At 29.3% G+C, this 27930-nt stretch overlaps 2 protein-coding genes and 1 pseudogene across 2 annotated transcripts; all 3 read left to right on the forward strand.

Moving 5' to 3' along the window:
* Positions 1-11822: 11822 nt before the first annotated feature.
* Positions 11823-16259, forward strand: LOC149059450 (uncharacterized; annotated as a pseudogene).
* A 3087-nt stretch (positions 16260-19346) lies between these two features.
* Positions 19347-20935, forward strand: LOC149059451 (uncharacterized; the record flags this gene model as incomplete). The annotated part of the gene is made up of 3 exons (XM_089224265.1): positions 19347-19529; positions 19610-19750; positions 20716-20935. Coding segments are annotated over exons 1-3 (474 nt in total), but the record flags the coding sequence as incomplete, so codon positions are not given.
* A 51-nt stretch (positions 20936-20986) lies between these two features.
* Positions 20987-21823, forward strand: LOC149059452 (uncharacterized). Its single transcript, XM_089220608.1, has one exon. It carries the CDS (start codon positions 20987-20989, stop codon positions 21821-21823), a length of 837 nt encoding a protein of 278 aa, XP_089076734.1.
* Positions 21824-27930: the final 6107 nt, after the last annotated feature.

Below are 27930 nucleotides of genomic sequence, written 5' to 3' on the forward strand. Positions count from 1 at the left end.
TTTGTATAATATACTAGTAAACTACTGTTGTTAAGTTGTGCGTTGCATATTTAAATAAAGAAATATTTGTACGAGCAATTATTAAATATTGTAAATTATTAAAATAAAACATGGTGCAGTCATTAATTTGAGGCAGATTCAATTGGATGAATTTTGTATTGGCCGCACGAGACACTGTGAATACATAAAGCATAATACATTGATGCATTGAAATCCATATTTCACAAGAATTGAGTTCAATAAACCAAATTCACTTCAAATGACACGCAACTTAGCTGAAAATTTTCGTGTGTTCAGACGAAGTATCCAAATATATTTTGATGCTACGGAGTCGCATTTGAAAAAACCAGGAACTCAGGTAGCTATTTTATTAAATCTATCGGGGCCTGAGGCATTAAAAATTTATAACACTTTAAAACCCAAAGAAAATACTGTCCTTGAAGTATTGAAAGTTTTGGAAGCATACTGCATTCCACGAAAAAACGAGACAATGGAACTATATAAATTCTTTTCCCGCAAACAAATGGAAGGCGAACAATTTGACAAATTTTATGCTGATTTGAGAGAGCAGGTGAAGTCGTGTGGTTTGGGTTCATGCGAATACAAATTATTAAAATCACAAGTTATTCTTGGTGTGGCTGATCGATAATAAATTGCAAACAAGATTACTCTGTGAAGACATGTCCCTGGAGAAAGTAGTGAACCAGTGCAAAATCATGGATCAAATGGAACTCAACAGAAAGTTGGTCCAAGATGAAGTTAAATTGGTGTACAACATCGAGGACGGTCAGAAGAAGTTTCAAAACGCAAAAGGAAAGAAGGTGAAGACTACCTCAAACTATCCTAAACAGTCTACAGAAAAGGTACCGGGTAATTTTATGATGTCAAATATTAAATATATAAATGATTGTAGTAGATGTGGTAAATCACATAAGGTAAGGGAATGTCCTGCATATAAAAAAAATTGTAGTAATTGTGGCCTGTTAAATCATCTTAAGAGTAAGTGTAGATCAGGGAAAGATAAAATGGAAAATCAATTTGACAATTTAGAAATGGAGTTTTTAATAGACACTTTGGTGGTAAAGGTCATGAATATAAATCTAGCAGATAGTGAAATAAAAAAATCTTGGTTTGAGAATATTAAAATGAAGTAAAATTTTTAGGCTTCATATTTAACGAGCTTGGTGTTACTCCTGATCCAGAAAGAGTTAGAGTAATTCAGGAACTAAATAAACCAAAAAATAAAAAAGAGCTTCAGTCGTTTCTGGGTATGATAAATTATTTAAGATCTTTTCTACCAAACTTATCCGAAATTGTCACCACGTTTAGGGAATTATTAAAAAAAAATGCCTTGTGGAACTGGAATAAACAGTGTCAGTTAACTTTTATTAATCTAAAAGAATCTCTTTGTAATATACCTACATTAAAAAATTTTGATAACAAATCTGGATTAGAAATACAATGTAATGCTTCTGAAAAAGCCATTGGTTATTGTTTATCCCAAATGAAAAGTCCTATTCATTTTGCATCTAGTTGCAGCGTTTTGCACACCGAACAAGCAACACGTATGTTTCGCTTTCGCAGTTCGCGAGTTAGTGCTGACTAAGTTATTACAATTTTTGTTGTTGTTAATATTTACAATGCAAACCACGGCCTGTCGGACGGATGGTAAGTTTTTATAAACAAATATTTTTTTTAAGTGGGTCACACTAAAACTGACCGAATTGCAAAATGTATGCAAATATGGAGGTCGATTCAAATCTGCCGCATAATATAACAGTTGATGCTAGTATTTGGACACAAATACAAAACGACAATGCGACCTTGAAACAAATGGTAACGGAATTGCGATTAAACAATGAGAAATTACAACTTCAGATTTCTGAAATGAACGCTGGGAGCTCCAAAGAAATTTTGAGCTCGCCAAAAAAAATAATCAAAGGGACGAAAGAAGTAGCGAAAACTTCTGTAAAAATCCATAAACCACCTCCAATAACAGTATGTGGTGTAAATGATTTAAAAAAATTAATGATTAATTTAAAACTCGGAGAAGCTGAAGGACACGAGCAACAAAGGAAAACTTTGGCTAATGGTGAAATTAAGATACTAACAGGCGACGAACTATAAAAGTATTAGAAGAGCAAAAAGTTGAGTATCATAGATACCAACTCAAAACTGAAAAAAAGTTTCGGGTGGTAATTCGTGGATTACATCTTGAAACTGATCCCTGTGATATTAAAAACGAATTATCCGAGCTAGGACATTTTGTACATACTGTCACGAACATTCAAATAAAAAAAAAGTCGACCCTAACAACAAGTTTAGTGATCGAACTATTGTAAGACTTCCATTATTCTTCGTGGATTTGGAACCACAAGCAAACAACAAAGATATTTATAATATTAAAAACTTGTGTTATCATATAATAAAAGTAGAACCCCCAAGGAAAAAAAAAGAAGTTCCACAATGCAAAAATTGTCAACTATTTGGTCACACTCAAAACTACTGTTTCAAAACACCACAGTGTGTAAAATGTAGTGAAGGACATACTTCACTAAATTGCCCTAAGTCTAAGAAATCAAAGGCGAAATGCGCAAACTGTGGTGAAGCACATACTGCAAATTGGAAAGGATGTATCACTTATAAAAATGCAATAGAAAAAGCTCACCCTAAAAAAACTACAGCAGTACAAAGAATACAACAGAAACCTGCGAAACCAGTCACTCAAGAAGTTTCTTTTGCACAGATGGCTAGTTCTTCAAACAAAAATCAAAAGGGTCCACTGATTCAAACCCATACACAACAAAACCAAAATGTACCGTCGCTATCTGACGTTATGTCAGCATTAACAAAATTAAATGAGAGATTGAGCAGGCTTGAAAATAGCCAGCCGAAAACCAAAGCGCAAAAGAAAAAGAAATGAGTAGAACGCTTCGAATCATAACATGGAACGCTAATGGGCTTGTACAACGAAAACAAGAACTTGAACATCTTATGAATAACGAAAAAATTGACATAGCTTTAATTTCAGAAACCCACTTCACAACGTGGACCACTCTAAAATTACATGGCTATCGAATATATACAACAGAACATCCGAGCAATCGCGCTCATGGAGGAACTGCAGTAATAATAAAAGAAACAATTAAACATTATGAACTTGATAAACATCCTCAAGAATATTTACAGGCAACTAGTGTCCATATCAATGACGGCAACAAAGATCTAACTATCTCTGCAATTTATTGTCCACCAATACATAAATTAGATGACAAAAAGTTCACTGAATTCTTCCAGACACTCGGTAGCAGATTCATTGCTAGAGGAGATAATAATGCCAAACACACATTTTGGGGATCGAGATTGATTACCACCAAAGGGCGGAAATTGTTCAAATCAGCAAATACAATTAAAGCACAATTCATTTCAACTAGAAAACCAACATATTGGCCGACTGACCCAAATAAATTACCTGAACTTATTGACTTTTACGTAATGAAAGGAATTTCATCAAATTATACGGAAGTTGAAGGACTATTAGAACTTACGTCAGATCACATTCCTGTGCTTCTCTCATTAAGTTCTGATGTGATAATGAAACAAAAAAAAATGTCCATAACAAACAAAAAATCTAATTGGGACCTATTCAGAAATACCCTCGAAGAAAAAATAATACTTTCAACACGATTAAGAACAATAGCAGATATTAATATTGCCGTAAAAAAAATAACCTATGACATTGTTAGTGCAGCGGAAATAGCAACTCCGGTAGCTATCAATGGTAATCACCAGTTAACTTACCCACTAGAAATAAGAAAACTAGTCAAACATAAACGTCGAGCGAGACGAACATGGCATAGTACACGGAACCCAACGGATAAAACGGAATGGAACAGAGTAAGCAAAATTCTTCATGACAAAATCAAAGAAATGAAAAATGAAACATTCAAATCATACTTAAGTGGTCTCACTGCGACGGATAATACTGATTATTCATTATGGAAAGCCACAAGACTCATGAAGAAGCCCCGTGTTCAGATACCACCACTCCGCAAAGAAGACGGCACCTGGGCACGAAGCGAACAAGAAAAAGCCGAAATATACGCTCGGCATCTTGAACACGTATTTATGCCAAACACTATTGACTCTGAGCTTGACACCTTGCAATGCCAATCTCTTAATGCAGCACGTGAAAAAATCAAATATTTCTCACTGTTGGAAATTGCAAAAGAAATAGATAACTTAAACCCAAAAAAATCACCAGGCTATGATGAAATTAGTCCAAAAATACTGAAAGAACTTCCAAAGAAGGCTATCATTCATCTTACACACATATACAACGCTATTTTGCGCTTGGAATACATTCCAGAACAATGGAAACGGGCACAAGTTATTATGTTGCTCAAACCAGGAGAACCACCTGAAAATGTCACATCATACCGACCGATATCACTCCTTCCAAGTTTATCTAAACTTTTAGAGAAACTTCTGCTCAAACGCCTAAAACCGATTATAGAGGAAAAAATCTTATACCAGAACATCAGTTTGGGTTTCGCAACAAACATTCAACAATCGATCAAGTACATCGAGTTACTAATGTGATTAGTAAAGCTCTTGAAGAATAAAAGTACTGCTGTGGAGTATTCCTTGACATAGCTCAGGCTTTTGACAAAGTCTGGCACAAAGGACTCCTTATCAAACTGCGTGATCAGCTGCCACATACCTGGTGTGCACTTCTTGAATCATACTTGACTGACCGTCAATTCCGAGTCATACACGAAGAAGCGATAACCGAATGGAAAGATATATCAGCTGGAGTACCGCAAGGTAGTGTTTTAGGACCTATTTTGTATTTACTCTATACGGCTGATATACCAAACGATGATAACACAACATTAGCTATGTTTGCCGATGATACAGCAATTTTGTCAACACGTAATAGTCAGCTTACTGCAACCAATAACTTACAGAGGTCAATCAACAATATCTTTGCCTGGACAAGACGTTGGAAAATTAAGATTAATGGCGATAAATCGGTGCACGTTAACTATACGTTACGCAAAACCGAAACCATCCAAATAATATTGAATCAATCACCAATCCCACAACAAAATTGCAAAATATCTTGGAATGCACCTTGACTCTCATCTAAACTGGAAACACCACGTCCGTCAGAAAAAAATTCAGATTAAAGAAACAATGCGAAAACTTTATTGGTTAGTCGGACCTCACTCCGAGTTAACCATAGAAAACAAACATCTACTGTATGTAGCAATTATAAAACCGATCTGGATATATGGCATTCAACTGCGGGGTTGTGCCAGTAAGTCTAACATCGATGTAATACAACGCTGTCAAAATATTGCACTTAGGACCATCACTGCAGCCTACCGGTTCGAAAGAAACAATGCAATTCACCGTGATATGATGCTGCCTACAATTGCAGACGAAATTCAAAGGTTTGCTCGCAAACACGAGACGAGGCTAGATCACCATGTCAATCCATTGGCCATTCAATTATTAGATAACTCCAAGGATATCCGACGTCTTAAGCGTCTGAAACCATACGACTTAGTTTAAGATTTTAGATTAAGGCAGGAGACACTTCATTGGAAGTGACTCCATCAACGTGTAATATAAATATATATATATTTTATGTCAAGTATGTAAAATATGTGTAATTGTCAAACATATTTATAAAGACCTTTGGGTCGTTTAAATAATAAAACCCCAGGGCATTTAAAAAAAAAAAACCTTACCTTCTCAGGACCACCAATCACAACACAGCACGCACAAACGACACCACCGTAAGAGTTAAGTGGCGAATTAAAAAACCTTCTGGTCATTTTACATTCATAACAAACACGGCTATGGATAGAGGAGACCGTAACGAAATAAAAAATAATATTACCAGAATCAAATCCCCATAATTGTACCAATGGCTAGGTAAACCGTACCGACGGGAAACACAGTTACGCACGGCGGCACACCTGTGGTTTACGAGTCGGTACGGGGCACAGTATATAAGCCGGTCACATTTACGAAACGCCATCATTCGTCCGCCAACAACACTACCTGAAACAAGGCGACAACCGACGATACCGCAGCGAAGACATTCGTCAAAACGAGGCGGCAACCGACGTTACCATCACGGGAAGACAGTTGACGTTCCCGACGTGTGTACATCGTGCATATTCATTGTACGACATAATACCGAGGCAATTGTACTGTAATACGCCGTATGCAAATACCAGCGGCCCTTCACACAGTTCTGCTCACGGTTGATTCCAATTTGCGACTGACTAAAAGGGCTCTTTTTAGAGCCATCAACCATTCCCCTAGTGTGCCTGCATAGGTGTCACTACGAGTTGTATTATCATATACTCACGACTTGTTAGAGACCGTGAGAAAGTTAGTATATGCTCATCCCTCGTTAATATTATAATATTTATTGTTTGTAAATAAATTACCAAATGTTGTTAAGTTATCTGTCGCGCCTCTAAAGGCCTGATACCGCCCGCCGTGGCCGCTTCTTTAAGCCAGTCACGCGGTTCGGATATAAAAGTTATTATTATATGTCTTAAATTCAATAAACCATCTTGAGTATACCAAACTAATAATCAGTGTACGATTATTTCCGTACACGGTACATCGAGTATCGATGCACCGTGTCAGGTTGCATATGCTCAGGTAGAGTAGGAAATGTTGGCAATTTCTTTTGCCTGTTCAAAATTCCATTCATTAATTTATGGTCAAAAAATAAAAATATATACTGACCATCAACCTCTTGAACTATAATGAAAAAAGATATTCATAAAATACCTAATAATCGTTTAAAAAGACTTAGACTTAAGCTATTAATATATGAGATAGAGTTGCAATATTAACCAGGTCTTTTTATGTATGTTGCTGACCTTCTCAGTAGAAATTATGTAAGAAGAAGTAGTACTGGTAAGGAAGTTTAAGGGATGTAATTCATACTGTCAGTGATATTGAATTAAAATACAAAAATTCAAAAGAACAAGAGTTTATACACAAAACGCAAAATGATGAAGTACTTGGAAAAGTGATTGAGTATTGTAAATCAGGATGGACTAAAAAAGTTAATGAGGATGGTGAGCTCAAACATTACTGGAGGCTGAGGAACGAAATTATATGTAATAAAGGATTATTATACTACCAAACGAGGCTTTTAATACCAAAGGTACTTAGAAAATACATAATTAATAAGTTACATGAAACTCATATGGGGATTACAAAGACTAAAGCAAGAGCGAAACAATTATTCTACTATCCGGGTATAAATGCCCAAATTGAAAATTTGATACTCTCTTGTGCGGCGTGCTTAAAATTTAGTAGGTCTAAGATTAAAGAACCAATGTCATCTCATAAAATTCCAGATATTTCATTTTACAAAATTGCAGTAGATATAGCTGATTTTAGAGGAAAAAGCTATTTTGATTATTGTTGATTACTATTCTAGATGGATTGAAATCTTAAAATTATATAATAAAACTAGTGATGCTGTGATAGAAGTTCTTAAGGAAGTATTTAGCAGATTAGGTGTCCCTAAACAACTAATAGCAGATAATATGCCAAGAAAGTAATTGAAAATTTCAATGAAGGACAGTTAGTTGTTGTACAAGACAAATTTAACAAAAAATGGAGTCAAGGTAAGATTCTTAAAAAACTACCAGAGCCAAGAAGTTATTTAATCAAACTTAAAGGAGGTGGTACTTTGAGAAGAAACGCGCAGTGGTTAAAAAAAAAAATACAAAAATATGGTGAGCAAAATAGTGAGACTATTATTGATGATAATGAGGAAAATACTGAAACTGGTATGCAAAGTAGTGAAACTGTACTTGAAAACAATGAGAAAAATACTGAAACTAGTGAGCAAAATAGTGAAACTGCAATTGAAAATAATAAAAAAAATACTGAAACTAGTGAGCAAAATAGTGAAACTGTAATTGAAGACAATGAGAAAAATATTGAAACTAGTGAGCAAAATAGTGTAACTATAATTGATGATAATGAGGATAGTAATGAGACTGATGAAAAAAGAACAAAAAGGGGTAGAGTGATTAAAAAACTGTTGTCTGATTGAGTTAAATCTAATATATTATTAATTTAGTTTTGTAATGGTAATTATAAGATTAGTTATGAATTATGATTTCTAAAAATTATTGTTAAACTGATTTTATACTGTTAATTAATAATTATTATTAACTGTAAAATTGTTTTTCTTTATACACATTATTATTAACTGTAAAATTGTTTTTCTTTATACATATTATTATTTATTATTAATTGTCAGAATTATTAAATGTGAATTAATCTTAACAGGGGAGATGTGATAATAACGACATCGATGTGATAATAATGTCATCGATGTGATATGTCTTAATATTACTATCATGGTCATTCTAGTGCCATGACACACACTCTTTTTGTATAATATACTAGTAAACTACTGTTGTTAAGTTGTGCGTTACATATTTAAATAAAGAAATATTTGTACGAGCAATTATTAAATATTGTATATTATTAAATAAAATTATAAAATAAAACAATAAGTTATTAGGGTTAAACCTTAGATGGTTAGTATACTTCTCTAGTTCCTGTACATAGTACCTACTACCTACAGTATAAGGTACCTACTATCTCTAAGTAATTTTATATTTCTGTGACTGTGTAATTTTAGTCAAGCAATGATCTCCGAACAAAAAGAACAAACCAAAGTTTTATCTCAATTGATTACTTTTATGATGAATAAATAATTTCAATTGAAGAAACTTGCATTACTATGCATTGTTATAAAATAATTCTGTAATCAGTAAAATTAGTATTTATCTTAATTTGTTACATTAACCAATGTGAAGACTGACTATTTACCTATAAAATTGGAAAAATCAATTTTTCAAATTAATATTAGTATTTGTATTCATAATTTGTTAAAAACTTAAAATATATTATATGAAATGTTTTCTACTTCAAATAATTTATGTTATATCATCTTAAATAGATAATTAGTATTAATCTTAATTTTTTATACTGAACAATGTAAATACTGACCATTTACCTGTAAAAATAGAAAAATAATTTTTTTTTTAAATTTATATTAGTATTTTTATTCATAATTTGTTAAAATATTTAAGGTATATAGACTGATTTGTTTAAACTTGTTATTACTTATATTAAATGTTTTGTACTTGAAATTATTTATGTTATAATATAATCTTAAGTAAAGTTTTTTATTGAGTCAATAAATTAAGAAGATCTCTTCGTTTTTCTTCTCCTGTCCTTATTTCTACTCGGCTTGTTTCAACTCGTTGATGTGTGTTCACCATATAATTTTCGTCCCTTATGAAGGTATCTAAAAAATCGTCGTTAAGCAAACAAAAATTATGTAGAACACAAGTAGCTAATATAATAATTGAAGCCATTTTTATGTTATTAGTATCAATGAAAAGTAATCTTCGCCATCGTCCCTTCAATAAGCCAAAAGTGTTTTCAATCGCAACTCTGGTCTTGCTTAGTTTAGTATTAAATTTTCTATGTCTTATAGTTAAATTTCCATAGTCCTTAAAAGGTGTAATAAGCCAACTTGTATTGGTATATGCTAGATCACCAAGTAAATGATACTTTCCATAAAATAGGCTTTTAGGTCCTTCAGTTTCAATTTTTTTAAAACATCACTATTCGAAAAAACTCTTGCATCATGAAGACGGCCTGGGTAACCAATATTGACATTGGTAAACAAGAAGTTTGAAGTACAAATAGCTTGCATGATAATAGATTTGTTTAATTTTCGGTCAGTATAACAATCCTGTTGATCTAAAGGGGCTTTTATACAGAAATGTAAACCATCGATTGCACCAATAACATCTGGAAAATCAGATCTGGACTTAGTCTTTAGCCAAAATGAGAGCATCTTCTTTACTAGGCCACGCTATAAATTTTGGAGACAGTTTACATAATTCTAAAATTACATCTCTGGTAACACACTTTACAGTAGATCTTACCACATTAAAAACCTCTGCTACTGAGCCCATTGAACCTTCTTTTGCTAGGTACCATAATGTTATGAGAATTTTTTTTTCAACAGACAAAGGTTGATTTCCTCCAGAGTATTTTTTAGTTAAATTACATTCTTTTAAGCAGATCTGTACAAGTTTAAAAAATGTTTGACGCATCATTCGAAAATGAGAATGGAAATCACTGTCTACATAATCTTTTATAATCGTATCTATAGGATTCTGCAACCTTATATGACTTTGACGACTCAACAACAACTTTAGTATTCTTAAATTTGTTTTTCTTTTATATTGTAATACATTCCAACATAACTGTCTATATTTTAGAACAGTTGATTGCGACTCCATAATATAGCTTAGCATTACTAGTACTAATTCACTTTCATCATTCATAATGAATAAGGTATAAGGTTTAGATATTTAAATTAAAAAATAAAATAAGTATAGGTACATTTTTATTTAATTACCATTTTATAGTTATCACACTATCATTTATCAGTTATCACCACAAACTTAAAAAAAAATACTGTACAGTAAACAAAACGTTTTGGCGATATAGCAACCAAGTGGTTATTTGAGCAAACGATTCTAAATCAGCCATCAGGTTGCTCAAAACTGCGTCGCCAAAACACGCCTATTCTTTTACGATCTTTTGACGTTTTCAGTTAACAGTTTTTCACTTTTAAAAATATAGAATACTTTTGATTTTATATGTTCAATGTTGTCGTGTTGTATTTGTTAGTTTTGAGTACAATTTAATAACTATGAGTTTATTAAAAATCAAACGTGAACGCTCCACAAATTTTATTGACGGCGAACTGCAACTTCTTGTCGACCTGGTGGCTAGTCAAAAACATATTTTGGAAAACAAAAAAACAGATGCCGTAACAGCCAACCTAAAAAATAAAACTTGGGAAGCATTAGCAAATAAATTTAATTGCAAAAGCCTAAATGGATATCGTAGTCCAAAATGTTTGAAATTAAAATATGAAAATTTAAAAAAAACTGTAAAAATCAAGTTGCGAGATGTGAAATCTAAACCCTGTGTAACAGGAGGAGGACCTCCAATTCCATTAAAAGCACTCAGCAAATTGTCCCCTATGGAAGAACAACTAAATAATATGTATTATAGCATAAATAATAATATAAATAAAACTCACAGGTTGTCGGTGCACTGCTGGCCAGCCGCTGCCTAACTATATAATAATAACATAATCACAAAAACATGAAAAATGGTATTCACACAAATGTAATAAAATAGGCGATTAGCGCCGACACAAAGGTATAATAATTTAATTTGTATCACAATATAATAAGTAGGCCCTTCTGGCCTATATTCAGTTTCCAATTCTTTTAGTTTTTGTACAAGCATTTCATGACTGTATGTATTTTGATCTTCAATTCTGTCACTGTCAAATGCTGACACTTTACCACTAAAAGCTAGAGGGTTCAAAGATCTTAGTGCCGGATCAGACTAGCGTTTTTTCGGCTGCCGATAATACGCAACCGATCGGTAAACGACCGAGACACCTATAATTAACATTTAATCCGCGTTGTTGTGTCTAGACTAGACCGTTTCTCCGAACCGTCCGAAATCGGTCTGGAATAATCCGCGCGCTGTTGCGGTTTGGTTGCGACGATGCGTTTCCGCCGTACACAAAATTACATTCATTCATTACAGGGCCGTCTACACTGAGCGTTTTTCGGTTACCGTTACTTTTTGAATAGTGCACTTTTCAGTTTTTTTTTAATATTTAAATATTTTTTTATTTTAACACAATAAACATGTATTCAACCGAAAAACTTATAACCGAGGTTCAAAACTATCCGTGTATTTGGGATATGAGCTCAAATGATTATATGAATAGGGACCTAAAAATCTCATCTTGGTTGAAAGTAGCCGAAGCAGTATACAATTTGGAATGGGATAATTTGGAAGCTGCTGAAAAAGAAGAAAGAGGTAAGAAAATTAATCATATGATTATAATAATAGGTTAAATAGGTATAAATAAATAAATAAAATAATACTATTGAACAAAATAGTAAAGGTAAGTATTACTATACTATATGTACCTACTTATAATGTATTATGTACTGTATAATACGAAATTGTATTAAACAAAATAATAACATTATTTAATGCATATAATTTATACAATTAAATTCAAATACATGGTGATATCATAGATACAAAAAAAAAAATTTTTTTTTTAAATAATATAATTTATAATATAAAATAAAATATACCTATCATTCTTCTAAAGCATTCCGTATTAGAAAAGTTCCGCTCCATCAGCCATAAAATAATCAGCAAAATTATCTCTTACGTCTATTCCACTTCTATTAATATTTCTTCCACAAGATGTCAAATTATCCAAATTATGCACATCAGTTTCTTCATCGTAATTATACCCATCTCTCTTTCGGATAAAATTATGGAGAACACAACATGCTTTAACAATATCATCGCAAAAATCTGGTTCCACTAAAATAGTCGTGTGCAAAACTCGCCATTTATTGGCCAAAACTCCGAAAGCACATTCCACGGTACGTCTTGCTCTCGATAACCTGTAGTTAAACACCCGACGAGTGTTATTAAGTCCACGACCTGGAAATGGTCTCAATAAATTTGCGTGAAGACCAAACGCTTCATCAGCGACAAAAACATATGGCTGAATATTGTTTTCGGTTAAAGGCAATGCAACTGGGTCCGGAATTTGAAGTTGTTGCGAGTATAACATTTTTCCAAGCACACTTTGTCGAAAAACGCTAGAATCGGCTTCGCGACCATATGCGCCTACGTCGATGTATATGAAATTTAAATTAGCATCGACCACCGCCATTAATACTATTGAAAAGTATTTTTTATAGTTGAAGAACAGAGAACCCGAGTTTTCTGGATTTTTGCATCTGACGTGCTTACACAACGCTATCACAACGTGTTATCAATTGCTCCAAGACAGTTCGGAAAATTTGTTTTCGAATAAAACGTTTTTGAAATATCTATCCACTTTTCTTTATTTGGTTTTGGCATTTCTGTGGGTTGTAGGACTGACCATAAAACCTGACATGTTTCTCTTACAATTCCGTTTATCGTACTTTTTCCAATACGAAAGTCAAAATGCAACGCAGCGAAATGTGTCCCAGTTGCCAGGTATCTGTTAAAGTTTAACAAAAACCTATTTTTAATAAATAAAGTAATTATATGATGTGCATTATACAATAATTATTGTAATGGTTGTATTATAATTTTAAGGTATTTTTTATTTCATTTTAATTATATAAAATAAATTGTTAATTAATAAGTAATTTTACAATTTTAATTAATTTTATGGATGATTAAAAAAACTTGAAAATTGAATACACGATTCCTTATGAGTTGATCTTATTGTAGTTAAAAAAAAATCAAAAATCGTTAGTCACAGTTTTTTTTATAAGCGTTTATAATTCAAATTTTTACGAAATATGTCGAAATCACGAAAATTTGCAAGTAACTTTAAAGTTGAAAAATGATTTTTACATATGTTGTCAAAATTCAAACTTTGAATGCTTGTAAAAAAAAAATTGTGACTACGCATTTCTTTTATTTTTCAACTGCTATTGTAAAAATATGTTAGGAGCCTTGTATTAAATTTTCAAATCTTAGAATTAAAAAGGAAAACTTTTATGAATTTCTATCTAAAATTATTTGAATATTGCCGTAATTTTTACGTATTTAGTCAAAATTTGAACTTTAAATGCTTATAAAAAAAAATCGTGCCTACGAATTTTTAATATTTTTCAACTTCTATTGTTACAATGTGTTAGAAGCCTTGTATTAAATTGTCAAGCTTTTCTACCGAACAAATACATTTTTATCGATATTATAGAAAAAAAAACTAAAAAAGTTTAAAAATTAAAATGTCAGTAAACGGCTCAAAACAAATCTAAATATTTTGAAAATTTTATCAAATATATAAAACGCCTATATAAACATTCAGTCAAAATTTCAAGTATCTGTGGTAATTTGTTTTAGAGTTACACCAAAATAAGGAAATCGCTAAAAGTGAAAATCCAATGTTTGTAAAAATTTAAATTTCAAATGCTCATAAAAATTTAATTTGAATTTCCGGTGGAATTTTTATTTGTGATAAAAATTGAAAAACTTGTAAGGAATCTTGTATTAAATTTTTAAATCTTAGATTTAAAAAGAAAATTTTTTATGAATTTCTAGCTTAAAATAATTTTCGTGATTTTTACGTATTTTGTCAAAATTTAAACTTTGAATGCTTATAAAAAAAAATTGTGACTATGGATTTCTTTCATTTTTCAACTGCTATTGTAACAATATGTTAAGAGCCTTGTATTAAATTTTCAAGCTTTTCTGCCTAACAAATAAATTTTTATCGATATTAATTTTAAAAAAACTAATAATGATCAAAAATTTTAAATGCCTATGAATAGTTCAACTTAAGTCGAAATTTTTTGAAAATTACATGGCGGATAGAATATACTTATATAAACATTAGGTGAAAATTTCATGTATCTATGGTCATTTGTTTTAAAGTTACATCAAAAACCAAAATCAATTTTGTCGAAAAATGAGTGTGCGTAAAATTTCCCGTTTTTCCCTTAATTTTTAGTTTGTTTTTCTCAATTATTTAGAAAAGTATTAAGAATTTTTTACTTTTGACCCCCCCAAAGTACCAACTAGATTCACTTTCTGATCGAACGAGGTACTGAAGTCAAAAATCGAAGCATTTTTACTGTCCCAAAACATGATGACAGACACAAAAAAATTTTTTTTAAAAACACACATCATGGTAAAATCAATACATTCATCGCTCCGCTCAGAATCTAAAATCATAAAATTGTTTGTGTTTATATCTAAGGATTAAAAACACAACACTAAGTTTTCCTTCAAGTAGCTTTATAGAAAACTCGAAGCATCATTATAAGAAAAATTTAAACAAATTTTAAGTGCGTTTAAGTTTTAATTTTTTTTTTTCGAAATAGCGTAACGATAACGATTTACCCTCAAACGATTTTAAATATTTGTTATTATTCAAAAAGTATAAGTGGCAGATACTTGAAAATTTCACCAGTTATTTAGATTGACATTTTCGTTAAAACACTTTTTTAATTTTGGTATTAAAATCAGAATCTAAAAATTACATTATAACTCATGATAGCTTTAATACGTACCTAATATAAAATTAAAATCACAATAATTACTGAATATTATTTTTAATTTAGTAAAAGAGTTAAAGAATAAAAAATGGAAACATGTTCGTGATGCATATTTAAAATATATGTCTGAAGAAAAAAGTATTAGAAGCGGATCAGAAGCAACACAAAAAAAACCGTACGCATACGCACAAATCATGTCATTTTTAAATACAACTACTAAAAAAAGAAAGTAAGTGAATTAATTACTTTTATTTTGTTATTATAATTGCTTACTTATAATAATTAGAAATTAAATAGAGTATAGGTGCTACTCGTATATTATATAAGAATGATATTTTAAAAATATTTTTTTAATTTTTTGGCAATGTTTATGTCTCTATCTTAATTATGAAAATCAAACAATATTAATTTAATAAATCATTTTAAACATAAATGTATATTTAATTTTTAGAACGACCGATAATTTTGACAATGTAGAAGACGATACAGGACGTCTGCACTGTTTAAGCGATCTAGATGATGATTCCTCCGAGAAACCAGCGAACGTTTCATCTAACCTTATTAACTATAATAATACACCAAAAAAAATCAAATTACTCCATTTCAAAGTAATTTACTTGATCAACTAAAAAAAATCAAGAAATGACATCAAGTCCAGACATGAGTATTGTAATGTCGTTTCTTCCTTACTTAAAATTATTAAACGACGAGCAAAAATTAGAATTTCACCTAAACAGCCTTCAATATTTAAAAAATATTTTAAAATATCCATATCCACCCGTACAGCAAAATATACTCCATGAACCACAACATCAGTATCCCGTTCCAACTGCTCCTATACATCTTAATAATTATAATACAATGAACCAAAATCCATCGTCTAATATACATTATAATTCCATTTCTTATTCAAATGCTCAGATTTACCCATATTCATATCCAGCATATACACAACCTAACTATACTCATTCATCATCCTCTAATTCAGACCACAATATTCCAACCACACTTACACCCACGTCACAACCATTACCATCAAACCAGAAACAATAAAATTTATTTTGATTGACTATTTATAATAAATAATAATTATAAGGTATAAAACACAACCAGGTAGGTAATAAAATATACATGATTTTATTTTTTCTTATTATTAATTTTTTGCATATTGAAAGTTAAGCTTTATGCAATAATGTTTTCCTTTATTATTTTTTGTATTATGTTTTTGTTATTATTTTACAAATTTAATGATATTGTGATTTGAAGAAAAGGAGATATTCTAAACTTTGTAATGATATTTAAAATAAATTATAAACTTTTATTTCAAATAATTTTTTTAGTATATTAAGTACCTACTTTATAGTAATAACTAATAAGTATCGCTATCCATAATATTATGACATCGTTTTGGGTGTATATCGTCACCGAGCGAAGCAAAGATGTATTAATTTTACAACTGAGTGTTTTTAAAAAAAACATTTGTTTCTGAAAAACTTATTTTTTTTTATAGAAAAAATTCTACGAACATACATGTAGAGAGAGGTTTTTTTGTAGCAAAAGAAAAAGTTTTCCAGTTACTTATTGTACCAGGCACCAGCTAATATTAAATAAGCAATAATGTGATGTGTTTTAGTCATCACATATTATACCTACGTTTTATATAAAAATGTAAAATGTATAAAGTAACCATTAGCCGAGTTTATATAATCTACAATTTGTATGTAACTGATTAGTTAAATCAGACTATTCAAATCCCAAAATGGAAATCCAAACTATGTTTTAGTTATTTGATTCCTTATAAATGAAACAGAAAATTTAGTTAATAGTTTAACCATATTTCAAGGCTCAAGTGAAAATGCACTATTTAAGTTTTTGGGTTTATACCATCTGCCTATATTTAGTTAGGTATTTTATTTATCAGAGACCAGAGTAGTATTTTGTATTTTTTAGGCTGTCTAAAATGATGTTCATGGAGTTGCTAAACATGATACAAGATGATCTTCATCATAATTTACACCGGAACATGTCTTTGTCACCAATGCTTCAGCTTCTGATTGCACTTAGATACTATGCAACTGGTGCTTTTCAAGTAATTTTTTTAGAATTTTACGTAATCTTCACATACATTTTTATTAGACCTTTGAAATATGTTATATAAAATACAGAGATATATAAATGTATTATGTTATATTTTAAGCAGTTCTACTGTGATATTAAATTCTTCTACTCCATCTTCAAATTCAATAATTTCCACATCATCTTGTACATTTTGAACACATCTATCAGCGTTTATTGGATCTTAAATATAAAGAACTCATATTAATTACTAAAACATTTTGAAATTAATACAATAGATAATATGTATACATAATTTTTGATTCTATGAATTATTAAAATCCTTTTATTTTAGATTTTTTTTTAAATAAAAATTTACTTTAATACAGTAATATAAATACACCATATCATATATTTACTATTTACTAATATTGGCTGATAGGTTAGGAATCAGAGTCTTACCCAATTGCCCTTCTTAATTTTTATTTGCATTATATAATTTATATATAAGTAACTAGGACATACCAGCATAGCCATAATCATCATCAAATTCATTTACTAACGGAGTAATTTGGTCTTCAATTACTGCAATTACTTGCTCACTTAATTGGTTCATACTTTGTTTGTATTGTCCTCCGCCAGTTTTAAATTTTTCAACCTGTAATACAAATAATAACATAATTTGAATACACATTAAATCTTAGTCAGTCACTTCTACTAAATAGAAACATAGAGTTTGCATAACAGTAATTTGGGTTGTCAGAAATATTAAATTTATAATTAATGTCACGTAATTGAAAATCATGCTAGAACACATTTCATTTAAAATATTTAAGATCAAAACTTTTACTGAGTGTCTATCACCAATAGTTATTTTAAGGGAGATAGGATATATTAACTAATAATGGGACTTACTTTATCATTTTTATTTTCACTTTTAGCAGTTTTACTTAAATATTCAAATAAATATTTGATTTCATCTACTGTTCTGACACCTGATGTTTGGTACAAATTAAATGTTTCAAGAACATTTGACCATGCTTCATCCTTTTCAAATAAATGGCCACTAAGCTGTTAATAATAATAATAAAAAAAAATTGGATATATGAACTTACATTGTTTTTTATCTTGTGCCTATACAATTTACAAGATTACAAAAAACTTACAATAGATGAACGTTGAGATTGGACCAAATCCAGAACCATGGATTGTTCCTCATCCGTAAATAGTTTAATGATTTTATACATTAACACCTATTTTAAATATAATGTTTTCTTATATTTTTAATTTCATTAAACAGTTAATTATAATATTATATTATAGTTTTATCATAACTTTGTATCAGTGTACCTGACGACAACAATAACACAGGCTAAATCATACATAATTGCAACACATTCTTAGTATTTATCTATAAATTTTAACTTACTTTATCATCACTAATTGATTTTTTTGCTTGCCTTTTGGCCATATACGGTTTTTAGCTGTTTAACAGTTCTAATACCAGTTGTTTGCTGATCATTGTATTTGATAACAATATCATCCCATATTTTGCTTTTATGTTTAATGCTAAAAGCATCAGTCTAAAACAATTAATTTGAATAGGTGTAAAATAAATTAATACATCAATATTATAAGTACCTACACTAATATCATTGTTTTGTTTTGCTAACTAAATTTGTTATACATACCTTTATGTTTTCAATTATATGTTTGTGGGGATTAAGTTCAATGAGCATTTTTTTTTCTCTTTCATCAAAATTTTTGGTTCTTGAATTCTTTTTTAACAACATACTTTCATTAACCTTTGACATTTTAAAATTGTCGACAGTAGACGGTTATAAAATAACAATACTTACAAATTTTAGAATAAATATAATAATTAATATTCGAAATTCAAATAAGTAAAATAGGTACGAATATGAAATAAATATTAATTTAATAGGGGAGATTAGTGTGACGTCACAATCTATAATGATAACGCGTCTGGTTCCAAACAAACTGTTATCACGGTTCATTCCATAAGAAACGCATTGACCGTTTATTTTTTTTGATTCTTTTGGTTTTTAACCCTTTAATAATTGATTTCTTATTTTTTAAACTGGCTTTATAGTGTTGTATATATCAGAAACTTTAGGTGTTAGGTCTTTTAATCATGGTCAACTGCTGGGCACCCCAGTGTTCACATAATTCTGTAAGAGAATCGTGTTCTTTTTTTCGTTTTCCGACAGATGTGACATTACGAAATTCTTGGGCGAATTTAGTTAGGTAAGCTTTATTGTTTATTATATTATTGTGTTACTTATACTATTAATTCTATAGTAATATTATTATAATTGTTTTATTAGGAGGGCAGATTCTATTCCATCAAATAATAGCCGATTGTGTAGCTGTCATTTTAAAGATGGTTTGAAAGAAAACAGTCCGTCTATATTTGCTTGGAATGAAAACAAAATAATGCATTTTGTTTCCCCTGAAAAACGTAAAAGGTAATTTTTATTGTAACATATTATATTTATAATTATTATACACTTTATTTACATCTTACACATGAATACTTCATGGAAAATGGAGAAAAACCACGGTGCATTTCTTGTGGAACCAAACTAACTGTCAACCACTTAATCATTGAATGCCTCCAATACACAGAAACGTCTATATACCCAACATATAAGAAGCAGTATTTGGACAGACACAGACACCATCACACACATTTTTAAATTCTTAAGCCATACCAGCATGTGTTGTTTCCGTCTTACATACATACAATATAGCAAATATTTGTTCTGCGGAATCAATTTTATGCTGTTAGCTTTAATAATAGAGTAAATTTACTTATTATCAAACTTAAATATAATAATATTATCTAAGACATCTCATAGGCTTTTATTGATATTTTAATTTTTAAATGAACTGTAGTTATAACAGCATAAAATTGATTCCTCTGAATGAAAATGTGCTATGTCGTATGAATTTAAAACGAAGACAGCACATGCGGGTATTGTAAATTGAAATTGTAAACTGTAACTAATGGCCTTTGTTGCTAATGTCAATTAAGATCAATAATAAAAAAAAAAACTAATTTAAAAATTACAAAAATGACAGTTTATAATAAAAATATGTTTATATTTATTACAATATTGCAATAAAAATAAAAATATAATAATTTACCTATTTGTTATTCAATTCATCATAGTTACCTACTCCAAATTTCCTTGAGTATATAAAACCATAGGCGTGTCCAGACCTTGGACGCAGAGGGTACAACCTGGTGCATACCTAAGGGGCTAAGGCCCTTTTTTGAACAATTTTTCTTAATTCATGGTGCTACATGAAATCGCAGTGGGTGCAGGTGCATACCCTGTACCCCACTGTGGACACGCCTATGTATAAAACTATATTGATGGCTAATAATAATAATATAGGTAATAATCCAAATTAATTTATAATTTAGAACTAAAACAGTAAGATGTAATGTCGAAGAACAATGTGATAATACTGCTGCAAGTGATTCAATTATTAATGAAGAATCTAATACTGAAAGTGCTGAAATAATTGTTGAAAAAAATACAATTCTGGAGAAAAATGTTGAATGTTATTTTTTGAAAAAAGAAAACGAAGACTTAAAAAAAGAAATTGAGATCTTAAAAAGACATCCATTTGGTCATCATTCAATTTCAAAAAATGATAATATGTTTCAATATTATACTGGATTAAGTGAAGATATGTTTGAAATAATTGTGACACTGTGTTCAAACGTTACATTTAATTACTACTTAGGTTGGAATGTCACTTGCTTTTCATTAAAAGATCAAATACTTATGACTCTAATGAAATTAAAGTTAAACTTAGGTCATAAAGACTTAGCTTTTAGATTTAATACCAGCACATCAACTGTATCTAATATTACTTTAACTTTTATTATTTTATTACATGATATATTATTCAAGTCTCTAATGGACAATGTTCCATCTCAACTAAAAAATCAACTTTGCTTACCTAACTGTTTTCAAAGTTTCCAAAATTGCCGTATGATTATTGATTGTACTGAGGTATCGTGTGATATACCTAAACAATTAGATCAACAAAAGTTGACTTATAGTAATTATAAGCATAGAAATACTCTTAAAGGATTAATAGGTATAGCACCCAATGGGGTCATAACTTTTGTGAGTAAACTTTATCCGGGATCAATTTCAGATAAAAAAATTGTAGCTGATTGTGGAGTTTTAAATATATTTCAACCAGGTGATCTAATTCTTGCCAATAAAGGCTTTCTTATTTCTGATCTTCTTCCTAGTGGAGTTAATTTAAATATTCCACCATTTTTAGTTTCACCTCAATTTACTCCGAGTGAAGTTGTAAAAACCAAAAATATTGCAAGAGCTCGGATTCATGTGGAACGTGCAATACAAAGGTTAAAAGAGTACCATATTTTGTCCCATATTCCTAAATGTTTGTATGTAAAAGCTTCAATTGTTTTTCAATTATGTTCAGCATTGGTTAATTTTCGAAATCCTTTAATAAAAGAAATAGACAATTTATATATTTCTGATGATTAATTTCTTTTATAATGTAATAATTAAAGTAGGTAGGTACATATATTATATAACAAAAAAATTTTGACAAGATAGTTTAGTATGATTTACAATAGTATATAAATGTATATGAATATTGTATTATTAGATTATAATATAATATTTTAATAACGAAATTGTTTAAACTGTTTCATGTTTAATTTGTATTCGTATTGTTTTTTAATAACCATTGAATGTATACTGAAAAATAAAAATCAATTAAGCTGTCAATATTTGTAACCCAGTTAATATTTTTTTCAATTTCCACAGCTACTATACTTTTAGTAGTCCAAATGATTAAAATACAAGCTTCAGATTTAGTTAAATAGATTTGACCTTGAATTTGATCAAAATATTCATGTTTTATATTTAATTTATAATTATTTATATCTGCATCAAAGTATATTATATAATCTGAGTTGTCCGATAAACACTGTTTTAAATCTTGATTGCGATACTTAAATGGACATTTGATTTCAATACAATATTTTTTATTATTTATAGTAGCAAGACCATCAGGACTTGCACCTATTACTCCTGCTTCATGAATCCAAATACCAGTAGATAAAACATCAATTTTATATTTGCTTTTAAATTCATTTAATGCCACTTCTTCATGATTTTTACCCCATTGAATAGATCGTACTGAATTTAGATTGTAATTGCCTAAAAGTGTCTTAAATAATGATGGTGGAAACTTGTTTCGATGAATGCATTTCAAAACTTTGTGGAAATTGCTTGCGGTAATTCTATATTGTCTATAAAGGGACCATTTTATATTTTCTGATTGGCCGGTTGTGTATGTAGCTATTTTTTCTATTTTATTTTGGTCTAATTTAAATAAATTAGAAATAAATTCTTTTTTACTGATAGCACATTCAAATTCTTTAGAAAATAGTATAGACTCTAATGGTGGTAAATTTACAATATCATTTAAATGGTTAATAGGTTCTGGTTTCAGTAACCAAGAAAATCCTACTATATGGTTACTTAGTTTAAGCTTTTCAAAACATAGTTTTTTTAAATCGCAGTTAGTACTTTTAATTATAGAGAAATTATCTGGGTAGAGATCATCGATAGATTTAACAATATCATCATCAACTTTTCTTTTCTTTTTCCAAGAGCATTCAGAGTCAGTTACCGATATATGTTTATGGGCATGTAATAATAAAGCCATCATATGGCTACATTTAGTTTGTCCTACTGCACATGAGCATTTAGCATATTCTACAGAATTATTCTTTATACAAATCTGAAATATTAAGAAAGAAAAATCTTGTAAATGTGTAATATAATTTATAATTTTGTAAAATAATAGAGGCACAACTAGAGATGTTTGATCAATCTTAAAAAGTTATATACCTAGTTATTTTTACATTAGTAATTGCACAACCTCAATGAAATCTAAATCAATTAATAAAAACTAAGTTCACCTCAACATCATTTAATTTATTTTTCATGCTAGAATGCACATTTCCTTTTAAAATTCCCAAAACATAATTGCAACTGTGGACATTTCCACTTTCAAAATGGTTTTCGCCTTTAGCAATAATCTTAGAATCACTAATAAATTCAATTATCTTATGAATTTTTATTATTGATGCCATGTTTTAAAGTAACTAGAAAATATAAGTAGGTACATTGTAAAGATTTTATGTTATTTGTGTTAAAAATTAAATATAAACAAATTCTAACACTAAACAGCAAATAAATAAGTAAAATTTAATTTTTTTTTTATGCTAAATAATCAATAATTTGAACACTACTGAACATATAATAATACATATAATGTATACCAATTAAATATTATTATATGCTATATCTAACTTTTGACCAAGCATGTCAAACATTAAGAATAAACTGGGCCAAGAATATTGAACAGAAAACTATGCAAATCAATTGAAAAACGAACAGAGTCCGCTCAGCGTTTGACATGCTTGCTTTAGGATATAAGTTTTAAATATAAAAGTGAATCTACCTACATAAATATTGGTTAAATATATATATTTTAATATGCATACAATACTATAAAATCAGTTTTATAACTAAGAAAGCAATTTTAAATGATGAAAAAACCAAAAGAATTAAAAAAAATAAACGGTCAATGCATTTCTTATGGAATGAACCGTGATAACAGTTTGTTTGGAACCAGACGCGTTATCATTATAGATTGTGACGTAACGACTAATCTCCCCTATTAATTTGTATTTACATTTATGAATTATGATAAGAATTGTTTAGTTTAGTTTTATCAAAAAAATATGGTTTAATTTGTTTGGTAACCACGGTTATCAATAATTTCATATTTCTTTATGTAACCCGAAAAGAGTTTATACAATCATTAAAAACCTTACAGAGCCGGTAACAAATTTACAGACTGTTCTTTATGCAACCCGCCCTTACTCTGTTGGGCCAGAAGGGCCAATTTATTATATTTGTATTGTCAACCACAAGGGCTACACATCTGCATTATTATATTTATATTACTTAGCCATAAGGGCTGTGATTTATTAATATTATATTTTTATACATTTGTATTGCTGTGATTTTATTATATATTTGTATTATTATTATTATTGTGTATTGTACAGCAACAGCAACTATTACCAAAAATCTTGTTACTATTTTATTATTATTTGTTTTATTGTACACACCCACATATTATATACACACATAATACACAAAAAATACACATAATCCACAACACGCATTACGTAGCTCGATAGTATTTGCCCGGCAATCCCGACCACTGCTGTTCGAGCTATTACATCACTACACACCCAGCTAGTCCTCGCATATTTAAGACCTAGGTGTTAGTGGTGAGCAACAAAGGTGTCCGGAGTGCGCATATTAACATTATATGCTTCCGGCCCTGGCAACGACCATTGAAATTGCTTACAAAAGCAAAAAAAAATTTCAATAGAACATGTAGGCGTCTCCGTGGCGGGCGTCTTCATGACGACGGTACCCTGCATCTTTGGTCTGAAAAATATGTCACATATTCTTATACATTTATATTATTTATGTGCTATTGATATTTCAGATATAGAATTAACCTTCTACGAATTACTAACCATGACTGGTCATTTTTGGAATGAAATAAGCTGGAAATAATATAAATAATATACATTCTTGGATCAGTCGTCGCCGCCAGCGGCATGCCGACTATTGTTATTTTTCTACAAAGCCGTTAACACGTGAAGAAATCAAAATGTAGCTGTCAACCTCTGATTTATATATGACATTAAATACGACCATTGAAATTGCTTATAAAAGAAAAAAAAAATTCAATAGAACGTGTAGGCGTCTCCGTGGCGGGCGCCTTCATGACGACGGTACCTACCCTGCATATTTGGTCTGAAAAATACCATTGTATCCCCCTGAAACATGGAACGTACACGAGGTTATATTACACTCCAGGACCGTACAATCGTTCAAATAATATTCGTGAAAGCTGGAACAATAGGTTTCCGCATTTAATCGGGCATAGTCATCTAACAACTTGGAAGCTGATTAATAAATTTCTTGAGGAAGTGGGGGTAGGTAAAACTGAAATAACTTTACATAATATGGAACCCGTAAGAATAAAAAATAAACATGGATCAGGAAAAAATGTAAAATTACAATATTTATGTACTAAGATTGTTAATAACAAGTTAACAATAGCAGAATTTTAAAATAAGATTGCTGAACAAAACGTGATGTGGATTAAATTATTATTATTTTATTGGCAAACGTAATGCGTAAATCAAATTATTAATTTATACCTGTTAATATATCGTATAGACAACTATTTTTTTAAATATTATAATTATATTATTATTATACTGTAGATTAGATTTTTAAAGACGTATAACTATTTAAAAAATATTATTATTATATTTGGATCAATGTTTGTATCAGGGCCTTGCACCCGATTTAACCCGAACCACTAACACCCCTATACATGTGTTTTTCTTTAAGGGTGTTCCTAGTAAATTTTTTTTTATATACCTATAAACCGAACCTAACTTATATTACAATTATAACAAAAATTAATTGTTTAATCAATATAAATTTATATATATATATATATATATATATATATATATATATATATATATGCATGTGTGACATCATTTAAAAATTCACAATGAATAATAATAAGGTATTAAGTGAATTTAGAAATTAATGAATATCACAAATAAAATGCCGTGTAGAAATTCATATGATTAACAGAGTATGGTTTAGTCACGAATTAGTAATAAGGATTAATACAATGATGATTTTTTTTTATTGTGTTTCTGTTACAATTGCATTAATGAAATAAGCAATATAAAAGATATTCCATTTATATATGTTTTTTCTTCAAGGGTGTAATTTCCTAGTAAATTGTTTTTATATGCCTATATAACCGAACCTAACTTATATTATATTTATATACATTTAACACATGTCATCATAAGTTCGAACAAATTACTGCTTGTAGTTGTGTAGCCTATAGGTTTTATTAAATAATACTGAAGACAACATATTGTATGTTTTAAGGAATTGGAATTTATTTAGTGTAACCAATGGGCAATGGTTTATTTTAGGTAAGGGTAGCCTAAAGGTATTGCAATAAAATAAGTAATAAAAAAAATGTAATTTGCCGATTGTATTTATTAATCAAACATAGGTACATAGGTATCAATTAATTTTATTATATTTTAAGTTTTGATATAATATTAAACACAAAAAAATTAATAAAAGTTATAAAGTAGTAAAATGATACCTATTTATAATATATATATAATATCATTTATAAATTAAAATACATGTTTGCATGCCAACGACATAAAAATGATGATAAATCTACAATATTTTAAGCATAGTTACACCACTTGAAGAATTTAAATTCAATTTATTAAAATATATTTTTCCATTATATTTTTTCTTGTTTTGAAAGTTGTTTGAAGTATTGCAAAAAATAATATTAATATATGTAAGCCAATGAAAAGTTCAGTAATAAAAATTAACAAACAACAGTAGAATTATAATATGAATTGAAGTAATTTTAACTTGGTAATACAATATATCAGTATAATATTACATGTATGTTTTAAGTGATTGAAATTGAGTTTATTGTAGTGTTTTTATGTTTACTTAATACTTATTATTACTTACATGTATGTAACAACATTGACATAAACAATTGACCCATTAAGCTCCTACTTAAACTCTTATCTATGAATTAAATGTATTGCAATACACATGAAAAATGTCTATCCGATCCGTGCATTCAAACTACTTTTATTTTTATTTATTAAAATGCTGGTCGAATAATAAAACAATATATTTAAAAATGAAATTGTGTGTATTCTTATAACAGTGTGATATACCTATATTTACTGTACATTACATAAAATAAATATAATATTTGCTTAGGTGCGTTAATAACAGTATTTATAATTAATATATGATTGTAATGTAAATAATTACATTACATCATTGTTGAGAGCAAAGGATATGCATGACATTTACAATTTATTAAAGTGAGCATAATGTAGCATTATATATATATATCTATATCTGTGGTTTGGAGCCAAAAGCTGATATGTGGAAAAAGTAAATTTTTCAGGAGAGCAATTTCAAAATTTTATAAAACCATAAAATACATCATTTCCAACTTATGAATCACTATTGCGTGCCACAAATTAAATTTTTATACATTTCGTAGATCATGATACAAATTACATTTTGATGATATTTAAAAAAAAATGTATTTAATATTCTTTTCAATACATTTAGATAATACCAAAGTAGTTATCATATTTTGGCACAATTTTTGGGGTAGGCAATTAACATAACATATTTTGACAATTTAACTTTATTCAACTTAATCCTTTTTATACTCAATAAAATATATATGTAACATAATATTAATAATAATAATAATAAAATAAAATTATAAGTGATGCCATACAAAATAAAAATAAATTAATAAAATCTTTAGTAACACCATAAAAAAAAAAAAAATAAATATCAGAAAAAATATATACTCCATAACTAATAAAATATATTAATAGAATATTATATTTCATAACAATTAGTAAAACTTATTCATCATCTGA

Source organism: Diuraphis noxia, unplaced genomic scaffold (assembly GCF_037042655.1).
Source record: "Diuraphis noxia isolate RWA-SAM2 unplaced genomic scaffold, SU_Dnox_SAM2 contig0001, whole genome shotgun sequence".
NCBI lineage: Eukaryota > Metazoa > Arthropoda > Insecta > Hemiptera > Aphididae > Diuraphis > Diuraphis noxia.

What these genes read in the sequence shown, in the direction of transcription:
- LOC149059452 (XM_089220608.1), top strand. Translation starts at nt 20,987, where the DNA reads ATGTTTGAAATAATTGTGACACTGTGTTCAAACGTTACATTTAATTAC.